The sequence below is a fragment of the Varanus komodoensis genome, unplaced genomic scaffold (assembly GCF_004798865.1).
Source record: "Varanus komodoensis strain SLA01 unplaced genomic scaffold, ASM479886v1 scaffold60, whole genome shotgun sequence".
NCBI lineage: Eukaryota > Metazoa > Chordata > Lepidosauria > Squamata > Varanidae > Varanus > Varanus komodoensis.
In genome coordinates this window covers 851878-869815 of record NW_025336223.1, presented here as the reverse complement: position 1 = coordinate 869815, position 17938 = coordinate 851878, and the positions used below count along the sequence as shown (strand labels likewise).

Sequence of the window (17938 nt, the reverse complement as noted above, 5' to 3'; positions counted from 1 at the left end):
TACAATTATAATAAAACATAAAAAAGACTGTGCATCCCACCACAGGCACTGATGGATACATGTTAAAAGTGCTTTCAACAATTATTTCAGAAAGCTCCATCCCCCTTCCAAATTGCATGGACTCCTGTGAAAGTGCAAATCCTTTCTCTTTTTTTAACACACAATAAATGAACCCCAAATATTATCAAAATTACTTTTTATATACCCGTATTTAATATCACAAGTTAATTGATCATTAATAGCTATATTCCAAGCTTCTCTATACTGCTCAATTGATAATCATGTTTACATTGGTTATTAATTCTTTAATATTCCAACTCCATTGTTTTCTATCGAATATTGACATTAATGCAATCTCAGGAGCTACTTTAATATTTAAATTTAATATTTTACTAATCTCATTAAAGATCTCTTTCCAAAACTTCATTATATATTAACATTCCTATTGCATATGATAATATGTATCCACTCCACAACCATATCTCCAACATAAATTGGAATATTTGATATCTATATGATTCAACTTTACCAGGGTTGGGTACCATTTCCAAAGTTATTTATAAAACTTCTAATCCTAACCCTTTATTCTTACTGACAAACACTTTAATATTCTTTTAGCTGAGATATTCTCAGTCTTCATTGCTGATATTCTTTCTCAAATCTGTTTCCTATGTTGCTTTAAGTGGATCGTATTGATCCACATCTTCTAATAATATTTTATAAAGTTTACTTACTATCCCTTTCATCTGCATATTGTCTTGTTTTTCCTTCTCCATTATCATATCTTCAATTTTAGCATAATCTCTAAATCCACCTTTTTTTCTTCAACCAATCTTTGGTCCAACATTCTCGTTGGATCACATTAAGTCAAGTTATTTTCCCCCCTTCTAATGCTGCTCTTTTCCTTCCGTTTTTATTCATTTTCTCTAACCAATCTTTAAATGTAATAAGCTGTTTATTCCGTAATATTTTCCCCAAACTTTCTCTCAAATTTAATGGAAATCCTTCTAATTCAGTAACGGGATATAATGGTGAGACTGATGGCATAAGCTTTTCCTTATACTTATTCCAAATTTGTAACATATTTTTAAGGAATTTGCAAGAGCCTCAGGACGGCTTACACAAATACAATTCCAAGGTACATAAACAATAAATTTTAACCATATTACCTTATCAGGCTGCAATATAATAGCTGGTATATGCCTCACTTGATTTGCTACATAATACAACTTTACATTAGGAACACCTAATCTCCCTATCTTTTGTGATCTATGCCATCTTTTTTTAATTTATCCTCCCTTTTTTGTCCCCATTACAAAACTTATTATATCTTGCCATTTTTTCAATTCTTAGCCATTATTTTAATTGATATCATAAACAAAAAAAAAAGTTCAGGAAGGATTTTCATTTTAAACACTGCTATTCTACCAAACCATGATAGTCCAATCTTCCTAAATTCATTCATTTTCTCTTCTATATCATGTTTCAATCTGTCAAAATTATTTTTAAGCATTGTAAATTTTTAGTAATATTCATACCTAAATACTTAATAACTCTGCATATCTTAACTTTGAATTTATTCCTAATCTTTCCTTATCACAATTAAACATCATCTCTGATTCATCCCAGTTTATCAGTAAACTTCTTCAAATTCTTCCAAATATATTTTAACCTGGTTAAAATTTTAGATGGATCCTTTATTGTTAACAAAGTATCATCAGCAAATAAATAATCTTAATTTCATTCTCAGAATCTATACCTTTTATTATATTATCATTCTTAACAGTATTTAGTAATAGTAATAATTCTATAACTAAAGCAAACAATATTGGGGAAAAGGGCCATCCATGTCTAGTATACTAACCGAGGGATAATTGCTCCATTATGCCATCCTTTACTATCCCATTTTCCAAATATTAATGTTTCTATTAATTGCTTTAATGTTGGCCAATCTACACAATCAAAGGCTTAAAAGTAACCAATGCCATTATGCTGCTGCTAGGTGCGAAGTCGCATATGACCCTTCGTGACCCCATGGACAACACTCCTTGAATCACCACTTGGATGGAACTGCTGGCCTCAGTATCAAGCATTAATCCCTCCCTAGTCAAGAAGCCCACAACCAGTCCTCCATTTCAGGGATCATATACATGATTCCCAAACAGATACTGGTTGTTTCATCCATGAACCTTGCAATGTAATTATGAGCCCTGAATACAGGCTTGGAGGGCTCTTACTTCCTAAACACACCAGCAGTTCCTCCTAAGACTGACAGTTTTGGGGAAAAAAAACATAACTATTGTAAGATGTCCAGCTAGTCAAATCTTGAGTACCCTTTGATGTACATATTTTGACATGGGCTGCTGGATGATTACAGGAAAGTGACAATGTCATCTTGAAATTTGTGATAGAGAAGGCTTGTGAAACCTGAGCTTAATTGGATGCATAGCTGGACTTTAAGAAAGTTCACTGCAAAAGGCTCAGAGAAAAGTTAGGCAGAGTCCCATTGCAGGAACCCAGGAGGGAAAAAGAGCTCAAGAGGGATGTGAAATCCTAAAAACTGAAAGGCTGAAGGATATAATCACAAGCTATCGTTACGAGAAGGAAAATGGAGGGTATTTAAAGAAGCCTGTGTAGAGGGAGCTCTCTGATGAGGTGAAACTCAAAAAAGTAAGATAAAGAAAATGGAATGAGAGACAGTCTACCAGGTACAGCACAGTTTCCCCAACTTGTCAGAAAGACACGGGTGCGGATGAATGAGGAATGCTAGAAATAACAAAAGCTTCTTTGGCTATCTTTGGAGCAAGAAGGTGAATCAATTAAAAATGATAGGGAATATGTGCAAATACTCTGTTCCTATTTTGCCTCAGTCTTCTCCCAGAAGGGGTGTTGTGTTCAACTTGGAACAAGGCCAAGTAAGTAACTGCATCCCAGAGTACATAAGCATGCATTTACTACTTCAAATGAGTTCAAGTCTCAAGGGCTAGATAAATCACATCCCTGGCTTGGCTTTGAAGAGGTTGGAAACATTATTTCAGAGCCACTGTCTGTAACTTAGAGAACAGATGGAGATGAGCAAATATTGTCCCAAAAGGGGAGAAAAGTTGATCCAGGAATCTCACATACCAGTCAACCTGACATCAATACTAGGAAAAATTATTTAACAGGTGATTAAAGTCATGCCATGTCACAGAGTTGAGAAGAGGTGGTAAATCATGGGAATGCTGTAGACACAATATATTACGATTTTAAGCAAACCATTCGAAAAGTTTTCTCACAGTTATGTTGGCACAATGTAGGTTGGACAATGCTATAGTTGAGTACTAGTGGGTACATACACAGTGAATTAGTATTAAGGGATGGAAGTCTCCAGTACAATATCCCAGGGTTTTGTTCTAGGACTGCGCTAGTCAACAATTTCATAAATTACATAGCTGAGGGTGCAGAGGGTTCGCTTATCAAATCTATAGATGACATAAAGCTAGGAGGGATTGCTAATACCACATTCTATGAACTGGATCATCCAGTGAAAGGCCCATACCTTTGGCTAACTCTGGACTCTGTACTAGAAGTTTCCCACTCTCTCCAGAATGACTTCTTCTGCTAATATCTGTGACAGAAAGGCCTTGAAGTGCATGAGAGAGTGAGACCAGTTTTTCATCTCTTACAACCAAGCACTGCTGCAGCTTACTCTAGAAGAGAAAGGTAGAAAGAAATACACTGAGATCTCCATTCTAATTGGCTTATTACTTGCACATACAACCTGAAGAGTATTTCCAATCATTTGTTTCTACATTCTCTGGATGCAATGGCTGGTCTGTTAAATATATTATTTGTTCTTTAGCATACTACTGTGCAAGGAACTCAACATTTTCATAGAGCATTTAAACTATATTTTCTGGAAATATAATACATTACTGTACAAAGATAATTTAACAAACGAGGGCATCATTTTATTAATTAATGGTTTCATAGACCATCACAATAGCCACATGGCTCCCTGGATGGTTTAAAACAATTAAAAACCATCAAGTGTATACAAACAAAATTATAAGCATGAATCAAACATAGGTTACACAGTGTAACAGAAATTGTGGGCGGTACCTGCATAGCATGGTTTTCTTCCCTCAGCAGTAAGACTTCAGCAGTTAAAGCATCAATGAGGGCCCTGTGTTCCCCTAGCTCCTTTTCAAGCTGCTGCCTGTCCACCATTTCTTGGTGCATCCTTCTCTCATTCTTTTGGGGACAGAGAAAGAGGGAGGAACAGGTAACAGTATCATATTCATGAGCACATGAGTGATCAACATTACACAGCATGGATAAGCACTTATATAAAAGTCAGGCCTATAAACCAGTTCCCAGGAAAGTTTAGAAGCAGAATGTAGGTGAGATTCAAAGTTTAGGCACCCCAATACTCAGAAGAGGTAAGGATGTTATAGACCACATGCCTAATTGGTTTATTCAAGCTTTACATTGAGGGAAGGAAGTGAAGGAACGAATCATTCTTGTATTTCATTGTTTTCTTCATTCCTATTTGAGTCCTTTCCTTAAAGTGCTCAGAGCAACTTAGAATTTTTAAAGGTTTAATTATTTTAAATATACTTTTTCCTGTTACATGGCCCAAGCCAAACACTATGGGAGGCTTTCACTGTTAAAAAAACACAACACTAAAACCTCTTCACAAAATTAATTTAAGAGCTAAGTTACTATGGAAACAAAACCAGATCACTTTTCAAATAAAGAGGAATTTGCCCACTGTTCCAAAATGCTGGCTGAAACTGTCAGCCTGCTATGCTCTTCTCCACGTGTAAGAAGCTGAAGCAGGTATTAGATCCCCATTCAGATTTTCCATTATTATCTTCCAGCTAATATTTGGCTACTGAATATGCTCAATCCTCATTGGGCTGCTTTGTGCCCTAGCAGGCTTATGCTTTTATTGATCTTCAGTCTGCTGCAAACCTCAGGATTCTCTAACGCACGCTTGCTTCTCAGTGACCATGTTTTGGTTCCAACAACATTATTAGAGGGAATGGCATGTACCTGAAAAATTCACAGTATCTAGAAACATGTGCACATTTGTTAATTTTCTGAACAGATTCTTAAAACAGCTGCCTTCAGGAAAATCTCTCAAGGAGAGATTTCAATTCTGAAACAAAACAATCCATTCTAATTGCTTCCCCCTCAATAGCAATAGGAAACAACCTAAAACAAATATAGTACTGAACTAGCACTGAGATGGTAAAAAAGAAAGCCAAAAGCAGATTAAATGTGTGCTTATTGTACTTGGAAACAATTCAAAGTTTTTTCTCACCTCTTTCAAATAATGCATCACCCGACACAGAGCATTCACCAGTGAGTGAGTAAATCCAGAGACGCCTTGATTATCATGCACTTGCTGTATTTCATGTCCCATCCACTTCTCATATTCCTCCATTTCATGCATCATTTGATTCAAGACCTCTAGGCTGGTTCTGTTGCCATTTGGAAGGTCAAAGGAAGTTGCAGCAGTGCTCAAGTTCTTCTTCTTTTGTCCAGCAGGCATCTGCGGACTTTGTTTCTTCTTCACTGAGAAAAGGACAGGAAAACATTTTCATTCTCATTTGTCAATAATGTTTGTGACAAACCAAATACTACATTAAAAGAACAAAAAAACCTAAGTTTTAAATGTGTAAAAATCACTCATATTAATATTCTATACCACCTTGGACTGAAACTCTTTGGGCATTCACAACATTTTAAGTCACCCATTCAAATTTCAACCAGACCCGATCCTGCATAGCTTGCAAGATTAGGCAGTATCAAGCACTTCAAGCTAAGTGGAAACTAGATACACCACACGATCCAGAAATCATAGGTTAACGCACTTAGCTTAGGGTAGCATCTGACATTACTTTTCTTAAATGAAGAGGAAACACTCTTTCAGGGCAAGAGAAAAAAGTGACAAACTGCTATATGTTATCCTTATTTATAAGTAGGACAGAGAAACAAGCACCCAACAAGCACAGGAACTCTGGAAGTACTTCCTCAGTAAAGCTAATAAACCTATTTACTGCACAGTTCAAACTTGGACTAAGACTTAAACAAAAATGAGACAAACAAAAATCAAGTTTTTAAGATAAGCAGCTCTTTTGCTCTAGTTTGGACAATATTTATGTATTAAAATTAAGCAACCTTCTCAAGAAAACTGTTTTTTCCTTTCAAATCACTGATACTAGAATAAGATTTTTGTTTTTCCAAGAAAAGGAGAAAGAAAAAAAAATGGTAACATTTGAGTGTTCAATGCTTTCCAGAATTACAGAAGTCCGATTAAAGTCAGTCATGCCTATTATTTGCCCATAATCAGGTAACATCTAGAACAGGTGTCCCCACTACCTCAACCTATTTTAGGTTACCTCAAGAATTTCTGAACAATTCAAGGTCCAGAAGTTTTATTCATTTATGAAATTTCTACCCTGCACATTAGCCAAGATGACTCTTTTTGTTCTCTGTACATACAGAAGGAACAGAACAGGAGATAATGAGAGGGGAAGCAGGGCCTTTCCAGCAAACAGGGAAGCATATGTGAACTTGGAAGAGCCTTGCCTTGTTTTCTATAGTGCTGAAATTACACCATGGCTTGGTGTTATGTCCATGGCCTGGTATTATGTTCATCCAGGCCAGCATAGCTGCTCACCTTAAAAAGAGGGAAAGAAATGCATCCTTTCCCCTCAGGTTTCAGTGATGAGGGGTGGAACACTTTTCCCCTTTTGTGCACAATGATGCACAAGATGTTTTGTGCTCTAAAGTTAATTAGTAACGGAATGAGTACAATCCGTAATACATATAACACCAACCACATTTTAATTAGCTTCTTTTAGGAATGATTCTATAGCCTCCTGAGTTCAGAGATGTACATGCATTGAGTTTGTAGGTAAGTATCTCTAGAAAGCACATACATTTATGCTCACATGTCTTCAGGTATGTTAAACAAGTATGTTAATTAGTAAGGTTTTTCATCAAAGTCTAACTAACGTAAGATATAAGCAATACTATAGACTTTCCTTAAAGTACCTACAAGTAGCCTTTATAATAAGTATTTCAGGGTTGATCTTTGTATTTGCTTGAATATTACATTTAAACCATCTAACAGCACAAACCTCTGCATCTCTACTCTAAAGTTCAGAGCGTTGACAGCAGCCTATATCTTGACTACTCCCATCTTAAACTGAACTGATACCTCTGTGCTTGACCATTTCCTTGCCTAACTCATTTTCCATAGGTTTTCCTAAATTTGTCCCAGGGTTGAGTCTAGTCCAGCCACAGCAGGACAATCCTGAGCACTTCCAACCACCATCACCTTGGTTTCATTTGAAGGAAAAGGGAAATGAAGCAGGCGGATAAAGGGAACTGAAGAAAAATGAAAGAAAAAGAGGGTACCCCCACCCACAGCTGGCCTTGGCTTCGCTCAGAGCAAGGTGTGCAGGCCTTGACAGAGAAAAGTTCTCCAGTCTGCATTTATTCCAAAAGAACTGATACAATGAGGGATCTAGTGGCTCTGCACAAAAGAGTCAAGCAATACTCAACACAAAAAGGCAGAAACATCATTGAAGAATGCCTGCTACCTGAGAAGATGCAGTATTTTTGCAGTGGGTACAACTTTACTTCTAAAGCAATTCTTTGTAACAATTCAATAGGACCAAATTGCAAACCCAACTTTAAAGTATGTTTTTTGAGCTAACCTCTATTACATATACACTCCTTAACAGGAACTCAAGTCTCAGGCTTCATTCACTGGGTGTTGATGTATCAATGTCTGGGCTATATCATCTGAGAACACATGTGGGGGCTCCTGCGTCTGAACACTTCTGAACAGAAACATTCCCTCCATTCAGAAAACTAGCATGTCAGGAAAAGGCCAGGTTACAACCTGTACCCTGACATACTAGATTTCTATAGGCATGGAGTCTGTGCACATTCAGTCATCTTAGCCCCTTTCTGCAGCAGCACAGGCATCATACAACAGTGAAAACTAGGACTCAGCCAAAGCTTTATACAACAAGTGGAAGAAAGCAGACCAATCTTTCTGACATTTGAATGAATGAGCCATATTAAAATCATACCTTTTGTAACTGTTTGTTTCTCCTTCCTTACATTAGCATTCAGTACTTGCTGCACAACGAATGTGGTATATGGAATCTGTTCTTCATTCTGAACTCTTGAATGAACTTTCCTGACTACATTCGTAGCATTAAGGGCTAAACGAATGCAAAAAACCATGGGTGCAATACATTATTATATAGTTTAATCAGTATTCTCAAATATATCATTTTAAAAAGCAGAGAGCTCTGCTCAGTGTGGCAGACAGGCTCCGAAGTGTTCTCTGCAGGAGAAGCGGTCAGAAGGTAGATCTGGACTTAGTAGCAAATCTCTGAGTGATCTGCAGTAGAACAATAATTTCTTTCCAATTATTTAACAATAGCAGGGATAAAATGACTCCCCATACACCCTAAATTATATTGCTGCAATGAGCAATGTTTGTGGTAACCAGGAGATGGTTTGTGGATGATTTGTGGACTGTGAGCTCAGCTCAAAGTAACTCCTTACATTCAGCGTTCTTTATTTTTTACTTCATACCTTTTGCATCTTGCACCAGCTGATAAAGCCTAGGGTTCTAGTAAAAGCAGCAGAATCAATCCAACAAGACTGAAGTTGGCCCACTCTTGCCCTACAGGAATTCCAACCAGCTACTTTCTGTTTCTGGTGTTTTGTTTTGCTATAAAAAGATAGTAAAGTGAACCTGTATGTTCCAGTAACTGATAAGCTGTTGTTGGTGTTGAAACTCCATCTACTTCTTGTGGTGAGATGGTGGATGCTTGTTGCTCAAAAGCCTCTTCTTGGTCAATGGCCACAGAGTTTTCTTCTTTCAAAAGGAGAGGCATCCTAGGTAGAGAACAAAGATGCAAACCAAATTTAGGTACAGTGGAAGTCTTTTTTGGCTGAAGAGCAAGGGAAAACTGGTGTAAATACGTAACCTTAACAGTCAATTCAGCTATGTCAGAAAAAGAAAGGAAGCAGTACCATTCTATCATCTTTGTTGAGGCCCCAACATCTGGCTCCTTCTCTTGCTGAACTGGTCATTTCAGTTTGTTACTATCAGAATTGTGGGACTAGGAAAATGTATAAAATGTTCTAGTAGCTTTTTTGGCTGGTAAGTGGGAGTAAAAATGTTTCAAATATCATCATCCAACCGAGGAACATATTTGCCAGTATAATCAATACATACACTATTTCTAGAAAGCATCTTCAACCCCCAATTGCAGTATTTTATCACATATTTATGTATAGGCAGATAATTTTTAATTTATAAAATTTATTTTTCTTATTTACAGTATTTTTGCCCAGAGTGCATTATCTCAGGAGGCATACAATAGCTGTACCTAAGGGGGCTTGGTTGATGTGTTTTCAAAGCCCTTTGAAACTGAGAAATTGTTCTTTGTTTGCCTTTCAGAGGAGAACCATGTTCCACAGGTATCCAGAAATATACAGAATAAGGAGGAAGATTATGCTTTGATTTTAGTCTTGGTTGTTGTGGAGAAAGCTGCAAAAGTTTCGGCACTAATTTTTCATCCAGATGTCCACAATGGCCTCTGTAAACACACACATGGGAGCAAAACCTACAGAACTCTGTCAGCTGGATGAGTAATACAAGAGAAGATATTCTAATACCAACATATTTTACTGCAAAATTCAAAGCCAGTTATTTTATTTAAGTGCTGTAGTGGTTCACAAAGAGCAACTACCACCTGTGAGAGGAGAGCAGTTAGATTTGCAAATGATGTATAAACTAAGAAACCATTTGCAGTTATGTAAAGTGCATGAATCAGTGAAAGCAAACAGAGATAAACACCAACCTGTCTGTATTAACACTGGATCTGAAGTTCAGAGACACATCATTCTCGTTGCTTGTCTTGCACTTGGAAGCATGCTCTACTTCATTGACAGCCTTCCAGAAAACAGAGATAACACTGTTTGAGAGCTGCTTTTGATTGTATTTTACAGGCTGACAAAAGCCCTGGACCAATCATCCCTAAGCTGGTGCTATCCAGATGTTTTAGAGTTCAGTACTCATTGGCCTTAGTTGACATGGCCAATGCCTAGATATGGGAGTTGTAGTACCAAATACCTGACACCACAATGGAGAAGCCAGCCAAATTACTGCTACCAATGCAGTTAAAGGGAACACACTGTTTTGTGTCTGTGCAAGTTTTAATTTTACCATAGTAGCAGCAGAAAAATGAATTGGAATTGACCAGGTGGGTAGAAGGAAAACTCAACACAGCTCTAGAACATTTAAAAACATCAAACATGCTAGCACAAAATTGTTTTCAGGCCATACAGTTTCAATAAAATTGAAACAACTGAGACATTCAGCCTTAAACATATGTGCCCTCTACTGGCAGAATGATATGGTGTACCAAAAAGAAAGCTGTAAGAACACAGGTAATCTCTGGGTTAAGAATGAGTTCTGTGCCCGAGAACATCCCTAAGTTGAATTTCTATGCAAGCCAGATCACATGAGTAAGCCAAATGTTTGCCTTAGTAGATGCATACTTTCTATGCATATAAAACACTTAAACACTTGCATATTCACTAAAACATCTTAAACACAATATAACATTGTGATAAAAAGTAACTACAGGTACAGAAGAGAGAATCTGTATGTATGTGTGTTGGTATACAGTATTATAAATAGCGATCAGTTCTTGAAACCGTTTAGAATATTCTTGAGAAAACATTAAGCCTAATATTGATGATAGAAATTGACCTGGTGCTGGAGAGGCAGGGTTTGATTATGCTGCTGTGGGGAGGAGGGTTACCACTTGAATCTCTTTCTTAAAGTAGGCCTCAAGGGTTGTTTGTACAGCCATTTTCTTTTTCTGATCTTAAATGGCCTTGTAGCAGCTGAGGGTCTGGTTACAAGAGCAAATGCTAAACAAAAGCCAAAGGGAAACTATGTGTCCTACATGTGCCCCAAAACACACTGGCTCTGGGCATGCTTGAACTGTAAATACTGTATCTCTAGGAAACCACATGACCCCTGATGACACTTCGCCAAATGCGTCATAAGGTTTATGGGAGTCCATGCATTCGTACAGGTTGTAGCCCTCTGGGCTACTAAGGTGGTATATAAATGCAATAAATAAATAAATAAAAACACCTGGATGTTTGTAACCCAGGGACTTCCTCTTTCCAAACATATTTCTGCAATTAGTTTTTTATATACAACACAATCCTATGTTGGTTTATTCAAAATTAATAATCTCAGGTAAGTGAGCATAGGACTGCAGTCTTAATTACTAATTGATTGAAGTAAACTAGGTAGACATAGGTTTACATTCTTAGAAATTATTTTATACCAAAATTACTGTTGAAATCGTAAATTAAATTTGTTAAGGTGACATGCACTTTCAAAACATGTCTTGGGTTCTTTGTGAAAAGAAGAAAGCATCTATAAATGTAATGCAATGATGATAAATCCCTAATTTTATAGGTTCTTAGAATTACATAGTTAAAAAGAAAAACAAAAGATTCAAATTGACACACTATCAGAGGAACTCCAAGTAAAAGTCAAATGCACTCAAGTGTTTTGCTTATATCTATAGATTGATGAAAGTTCATGTCAGAATAAAATATATTCATCTTGGATACTCTGCATGCATCTTCTCCAAACTGGCATTGCTATTTCTCAGCCACACTTCCACAGACTGACTGACAATAGCCTAATTCTGAGATCCATGTCTTGACCTCAGAAATATACCCCTCAGCCTACTTCCTTCATAACATGATACAGTTCATATGAAAAATAATTACCTGACGATCCATGACAGACTCACTAAGAATGGAGAGCTGTGTGGGGGGATCAGACTTTTGTACGATAGGGCCTAGGGAGGACTGCATGTCATAATCAGGAGCTACTGTCACATTTGGGAAACCTAAGAGGTGGTAAAGGAAGCTCAGAATGTTGCATAATAATAGAAAATAGACAATTATTATTATTGCTATTATTACATTTGTATGCCACTCCAGAGCCCATAGGGCACTCTGGGCAGCTTACAATAAAACAAAAATAATACAAATTCAACTACAAAATACAAAAATATAATCAAAACAAAATACAATATTAATTACAAAAGGCAAAAATAAAAAAGTAATACTTAATACAATAATATAATGCATAATAAAAAGCAACAACAACATACAACTATAACCTCTCCCCCAGTCAAAAAACCCCCAGTGCCCAAACCAGCACAGCTGGCTGAAAAAGTGCAGCCTGTGCAGCCCCACCTGACATTGCCTCTACAATGCAGCTGCAAGAGGGGCAGACCCCCTTCCCTCCTCTCCCTGGTGGTGGCATTCTCCCTACCAGTGTCGGGGGGGGGGGGGCAGCAAGCAATGGAGGCAGCAGAGTCCATGCTGCTCTGTGGAGGGTGAAGATATAGGCCCAAATGGGCCCCAAATGGATGTTGAACAAGCAGCAAATAGTCAGTGCCCTTTGGCATCTGTTGTTTGGCTGCTGCCTATTAATAACTGAACTCTCCTAGGACCAATATTAGAAATTAATTATATTCCATTGTCACAGAAGAGTAAAAGAATACACCATTCCTAAACAACCTTTAATGTTTCCTTGAAAGACAACTATCTTGTATTCCAGAGAGATAATCTGTTATAACAAAGCAGTAATCTTGTCGTACCTTCAAGACTAATTTCTTTACAGGCCAGAACCCACTTCTTGAGATACATGAAGTTAGTAGTTAAATATATCCTGAAATCAGAGTTATACTATCCTGTGCTTGCGACTGAGAAGGTTCACATGAACAGCATTTGCATCAAGTTGGAACTGGGGTTTAGTAGAAGAGGAAGAGATACACCATATGAGGGGGAAGGGATGGTGGTGCGTGTACACACAAAAGAAAGCTAAAACAAAAAATTAAAACTATAAAAAGAGTTCTGCTAGGTAAGACCAATGATCCATCTTGTTCAGCATCCTGTTTCTGGGAAGCCTAGGATGAAGATACAAAGATAGCACCAGGTCTTCAGTACCACATTTAAACCCAGAGGTTACATATAATGATCATGACTACTAAGTACTGACAGCTACATCTATGAATCTGTTCACTTCTTCCTTCTTGTTGTTAGTCGCGAAGTTGTGTCCAACCCATCACGACCCCATGGACGACATTCCTCCAGGCCTTCCCGTCCTCCACCATCCCCCGGAGTCCACTAAAGCTCACACCAACCGCTTCAGTGACTCCATCTAGCCACCTCATCCTCTGCTGTCCCCTTCTTCTTTTCCATCTATTGTTCCCAGCATCAGGCTCTTCTCCAGTGAGTCCTTCCTTCTCATTAGGTGGCCAAAGTATTTGAGTTTCATCTGCAGTATCTGGCCTTCTAAAGAGCAGTCAGGGTTGATCTCCTCTAGGACTGACCGGTTTGATCGCCTTGCGGTCCAAAGGACTCGCAGGAGTCTTCTCCAGCACCACAATTCAAAAGCCGCAATCCTTTGGCGCTCAACCTTCCTTATGGCCCAGCTTTCACCACTATACATTGCAACTGGGAAAACCATAGCCTTGACTATACGCACTTTTGTTGGCAGGGTGATGTCTCTGCTTTTTAGTATGTTGTCTAGATTTGCCATAGCTTTCCTCCCCAGGAGCAAGCGTCTTTTAATTTCTTGGCTGCAGTCCCCATCTGCAGTGATCTTGGAGCCCAGGAAAATAAAATCTGTCACTACCTCCATTTCTTCCCCATCTATTTGCCAGGAAGTGAGAGGGCCAGATGCCATGATCTTAGTTTTCTTAATGCTGAGTTTCAAGCCTACTTTTGCGCTCTCCTCCTTCACCGGCATCAAGAGGCTCTTTCGTTCCTCTTCACTTTCTGCCATTAGAGCGGTATCATCTGCATATCTGAGGTTGTTGATATTTCTGGTAGTTCTCGGTCCACATACTGCTGGAGCCTAGCTCGTAGGATTTTGAGCATAACTTTGCTAGCATGTGAAATGAGTGCACTTCTTCCTTAAAGTCACTTAAACTGGATGCTATCACACCTTATGGCAGCAAATTCACAAATTTCACAGGTTAATTATATGATGCCTTTTCCATCTGTTATAAGCCCCCTGTCAGTTTTAGTTGGTAACTCCAAATTGTAGAATTATATGAGAGGAAGAAAAAAACAGTTCACTTTCCCCACCATTAACCTCTATAATTTCCCCATTAAGTCACCTTTCTTCTAACCTAACCCTACCACCCAGCCTTAGGGAATGTGATCCAGTCCATAATTTGCTGACTGAACACTAGGAACAAGAAAAAGAGTTATGCACATTAGAATTAACCAACCAATATGCTGGCTCTAAGTTTCCAGCACTCATACCCAAGTTATACTATTAGATGCAGGGAAAGCACTGAAACTACTCATGAAAAAGTTTGACTTCCACAAGCGCCAAGATCCATTGAAAGAAATAGTGTGCAGTTCTGAGTCTCTAGCTGAATCCCATCTATCACTCTCTAAGAAAATTCCAAAGATTTTAAGTGGATTTCTTGCATAGCTACTATAAACAAAGTCTGTAATACAGTTACGGCAGCTTCAAAAGCAGTTTTATGTGAATTATCTCTTCCAGCATACAACATCAATTTTATACCTGCTAAGCAATGAAACTGTATTAATTTATGAATTATATCAATGCATAACTATACAATAATTTATGTAATCAATGTAGTGAAACCTCACCTAAATGTCTGTGAGGGGTATCACCAAATAGGTCTTTCACCATAGCCATAGCCTGATCAGATCTCTCCAGGACATCCTGTAGCTGGTACTGCTCAGAGAGAATCTAAAAGGAACAAATCACAGGAAATACATTCTATTTGTATTTCTTTCCTTTCCTTATCCTACATCTTCTCTCCAAAATAAAACAATTTTGCAGAATTAAGAATAGACACACATAAGCATTTAGCAATGAAGTTCATGAAATGCTACTTTTTATTAAGACCAATTGGAGTTCAAGTGCAACAAACGGGCAGTGACAGCATGATTAACTCAATAAATATCTTAGGGTAACATCCATTGCGGCTGCCCATAACCCACTGAACCTGGATGTTTATGACCAATCAAGAGCAAAAACACAGAGGCACAGGCAGTTTCTGCATTTCCCTCACGATGAAAAGCCCCCCAGATGACTGATTTCAGCTATGTCTTCTGCCCCTGCTCATGAGGGGCAGAAGCCTCCCATCCCCATCAGAGCACCCCATCACATTTACAACTTCAAAGCCAGAGCCAATGAAGAAAAAAGCAGAGGATGACCCCCAGTCCAACCTGGGAACACATTTCCGATGTCAGAGTTGGGACGCCAACCTTTCCAACAGCCAACTCGGACTTATCCTATGGCTGTCAACTCCTACACATACAAAAATGCACTTTCCATATAATCACCTCCTGTATTTTACGCAAGTGCTTATGCAGCCAAAGCAGCACTGTCGATGCATAACCAGACAATTCTCAACCCATATTTATGTCGAGCTCTCTTTAGCAACTATCTGAAAAAATAAAACTACATGGATTAAATATACTATTTATTTGTATACTGCCTTTGTCCTGTAAAGAGCCAAGGCAGTTTACACAATCCACTTCATTTTATTGTCTCAACAAATTGGTCAGTAGGTTAGGCTGAGTGGCAGTGACCGGCCCAAAGTCACCTAGTTAACTAGAAATGCCAACTAGAACCTGAGTATCCTGAGTCCTAGTCAAATACTCTTAAGCACTACAGCATACTGGCTCTCTTACCTAAATTACCTGCTTCTTTAGAAAATTATGTTTATAACCTCTTACATCAGTGATGAAGACCTTGTGGCCCTCCAATTGTTGTTGGATTTCAACTCCAGCCATGATCTCTAGCCATTGTGACTAATGATTATGGATGCAGGTTGTCCAATAATAGCTAGAAGGACAAAGCTTTTCCAGCCCTACCCTAAATTAAGGAAGTTGCTTGTTCGGGCAAGCTTTTAGCTAGCACATTCTTTCACAATCAAGGAAGAGATTATAAATGTTTGCTTCCAACTTTCAAAAGACCACAGTCTCTTAAGACATCCAAACCTGGAGTTGTGATTTGTTTAGTGAGAATAATCCAAGATCTGAAACCATGATCTGACCATGACATTTTTATTTTTTATTTATTTATTAAAACATTTTTATGCCGCCCCATTCACTGAAGCCTCGGGGCAGCTCACAACAATAAATTAAGACAATAACAATTAAAATATATACATTAGAATAAAATAAGCCGCCCTGGCCAAATAAAATTCAATAGTATTAGCATTTAAAATGCTGCTTAAATAAAAAGGTCTTCGCCTGGCGCCGAAAAACAAATAACGATGGCGCCAGGCGGACCTCTCTGGGGAGCGCATTCCATAACTTAGGCGCCACCGCTGAGAAAGCCCTCCTCCGAGTAACCACCCTCCTAATTTCCTTCACTGAGGGCTCCCGGAGGAGGGCCTCTCCCACTGATCTCAGGGGGCGGCTGGGCATATATGGATGTAAGCGCTCCTTCAGGTAACCAGGACCCAAGGACATGTTCTCACTAACCATAGTTAATCAGCCTTTCCCAACCTTGGCTCCTCAAATGTAGTTAAATTACAGTTCTGATTATCCTTGACCATGGTCATGCTGGCTAGGGATGATGGAGGTTACCATCCAACAACATCTGGGGACCCAAGATGGTTTAACAAGTTAAACAAGTCTGGTTTAACAAGCCACAATGTTTGAGTCTGGCCATCATGAGAAATTGCAGCTAGTGTAAAATTGGAAATGAGTATGTCTTGACTGCCTTCATTGGTGTGTGTAGAGAGATGAGCCTGAGATGCATGTAATGATCTGAATATATTATTCTCTGAATGTAGAGAGTCCAGAACAATAGAAATGTTAAAAGAAGAAGATAGGAATTGGATAGTGTTAGAAAGCAAGGCTGTAGAGGAAACAGAAAGGGTGATAGGGAAATGTAGCAATATAGAAAATACAGAAAGAAAGAAGTATGTGTGCATATGCTTATGTGAGAGGATACTGCCTAGGAGCTGCTCACAGTGAGAAAAACAGCACCACCCACATTTGGCTCACCTCCAACAGGCATGCAGCCCTTCAGTCAAAAAAGGTTCCCATTCCTGAAAAACTGAAAAAGATGTGCAATTGCAAATACTTGCCAAGTATGATAGTCACAGGGACTCTGTATAGTTATTTCTTACTTCTCTCATCAAGGCCAATTTCTTTTTTTCTAGTGATTCTGGAACTCTTGGCCTCTGCTTCTTCCTTTTGCTCTTTAATGCTTTTTCCTGCAGTTCCAAATGTACAAGTGCTTTGTTTTTTGACTTGTGCATCTCATGCCTTCGTACCTGGATAGTGGGAAGAGATTTCAAACTCAAACTTGAGCCAAGGAATAAATGAAGGTAATGAAGACAGAGCAATACATCTGAATGAAACTTATTGTTATGCCTTCGTACATCAAGTATGCTGAATTTGCAGACTACCACAAAAGCAAAAGTGCAATATTCAACTATGCAAAGTACAGACAAAATAGTAATCCTTGTTATTCCTACATTATCAAAACCCAAGTTGCATCTGTTAACAAAAGTAAAATACATCTCACCAGTAAGTGTGATAACCAGCTGCATGCTTACAACATACACTAGCTTTGAATGAAAAAATAGTGAGTTTTGATATCAGATTATCTTCCCTAGATACATCAAGTAGAAAGTGATGGCAGAAACCAAGGCTATAGAATATAAGGTAGCTCCCTGGGCTTTAAAAAGTAATATACTCTGATATAGAGTACTCTATAAACCACACTAAATTATGCTCTGAATCACATATCCATTTAAACTAATGTGCATACACTTGCTTCAAAATCCTACTTCCC

At 38.3% G+C, this 17938-nt stretch overlaps 1 protein-coding gene across 3 annotated transcripts in view; it reads right to left on the bottom strand.

The window, feature by feature from the left end:
* SPICE1 (spindle and centriole associated protein 1) overlaps window positions 1-17938 on the bottom strand; it is a 33621-nt gene that overhangs the window by 12553 nt on the left and 3130 nt on the right. For 2 of the 3 annotated variants that reach the window (XM_044449727.1, XM_044449728.1), the window contains exons 3-11: window positions 17268-17414; window positions 14764-14866; window positions 11851-11972; window positions 9891-9982; window positions 8777-8919; window positions 8100-8234; window positions 5312-5565; window positions 4105-4236; window positions 3542-3692 (exon numbers count right to left, since the gene is read on the bottom strand). In XM_044449727.1, coding sequence (XP_044305662.1) covers window positions 3542-3692; window positions 4105-4236; window positions 5312-5565; window positions 8100-8234; window positions 8777-8919; window positions 9891-9982; window positions 11851-11972; window positions 14764-14866; window positions 17268-17414 — 1279 coding nt within the window. Of the gene's footprint in view, window positions 1-3541; window positions 3693-4104; window positions 4237-5311; window positions 5566-8099; window positions 8235-8776; window positions 8920-9890; window positions 9983-11850; window positions 11973-14763; window positions 14867-17225; window positions 17415-17938 lie in introns of those variants that run through there. The other variant, XM_044449729.1, reaches the window with a different exon arrangement.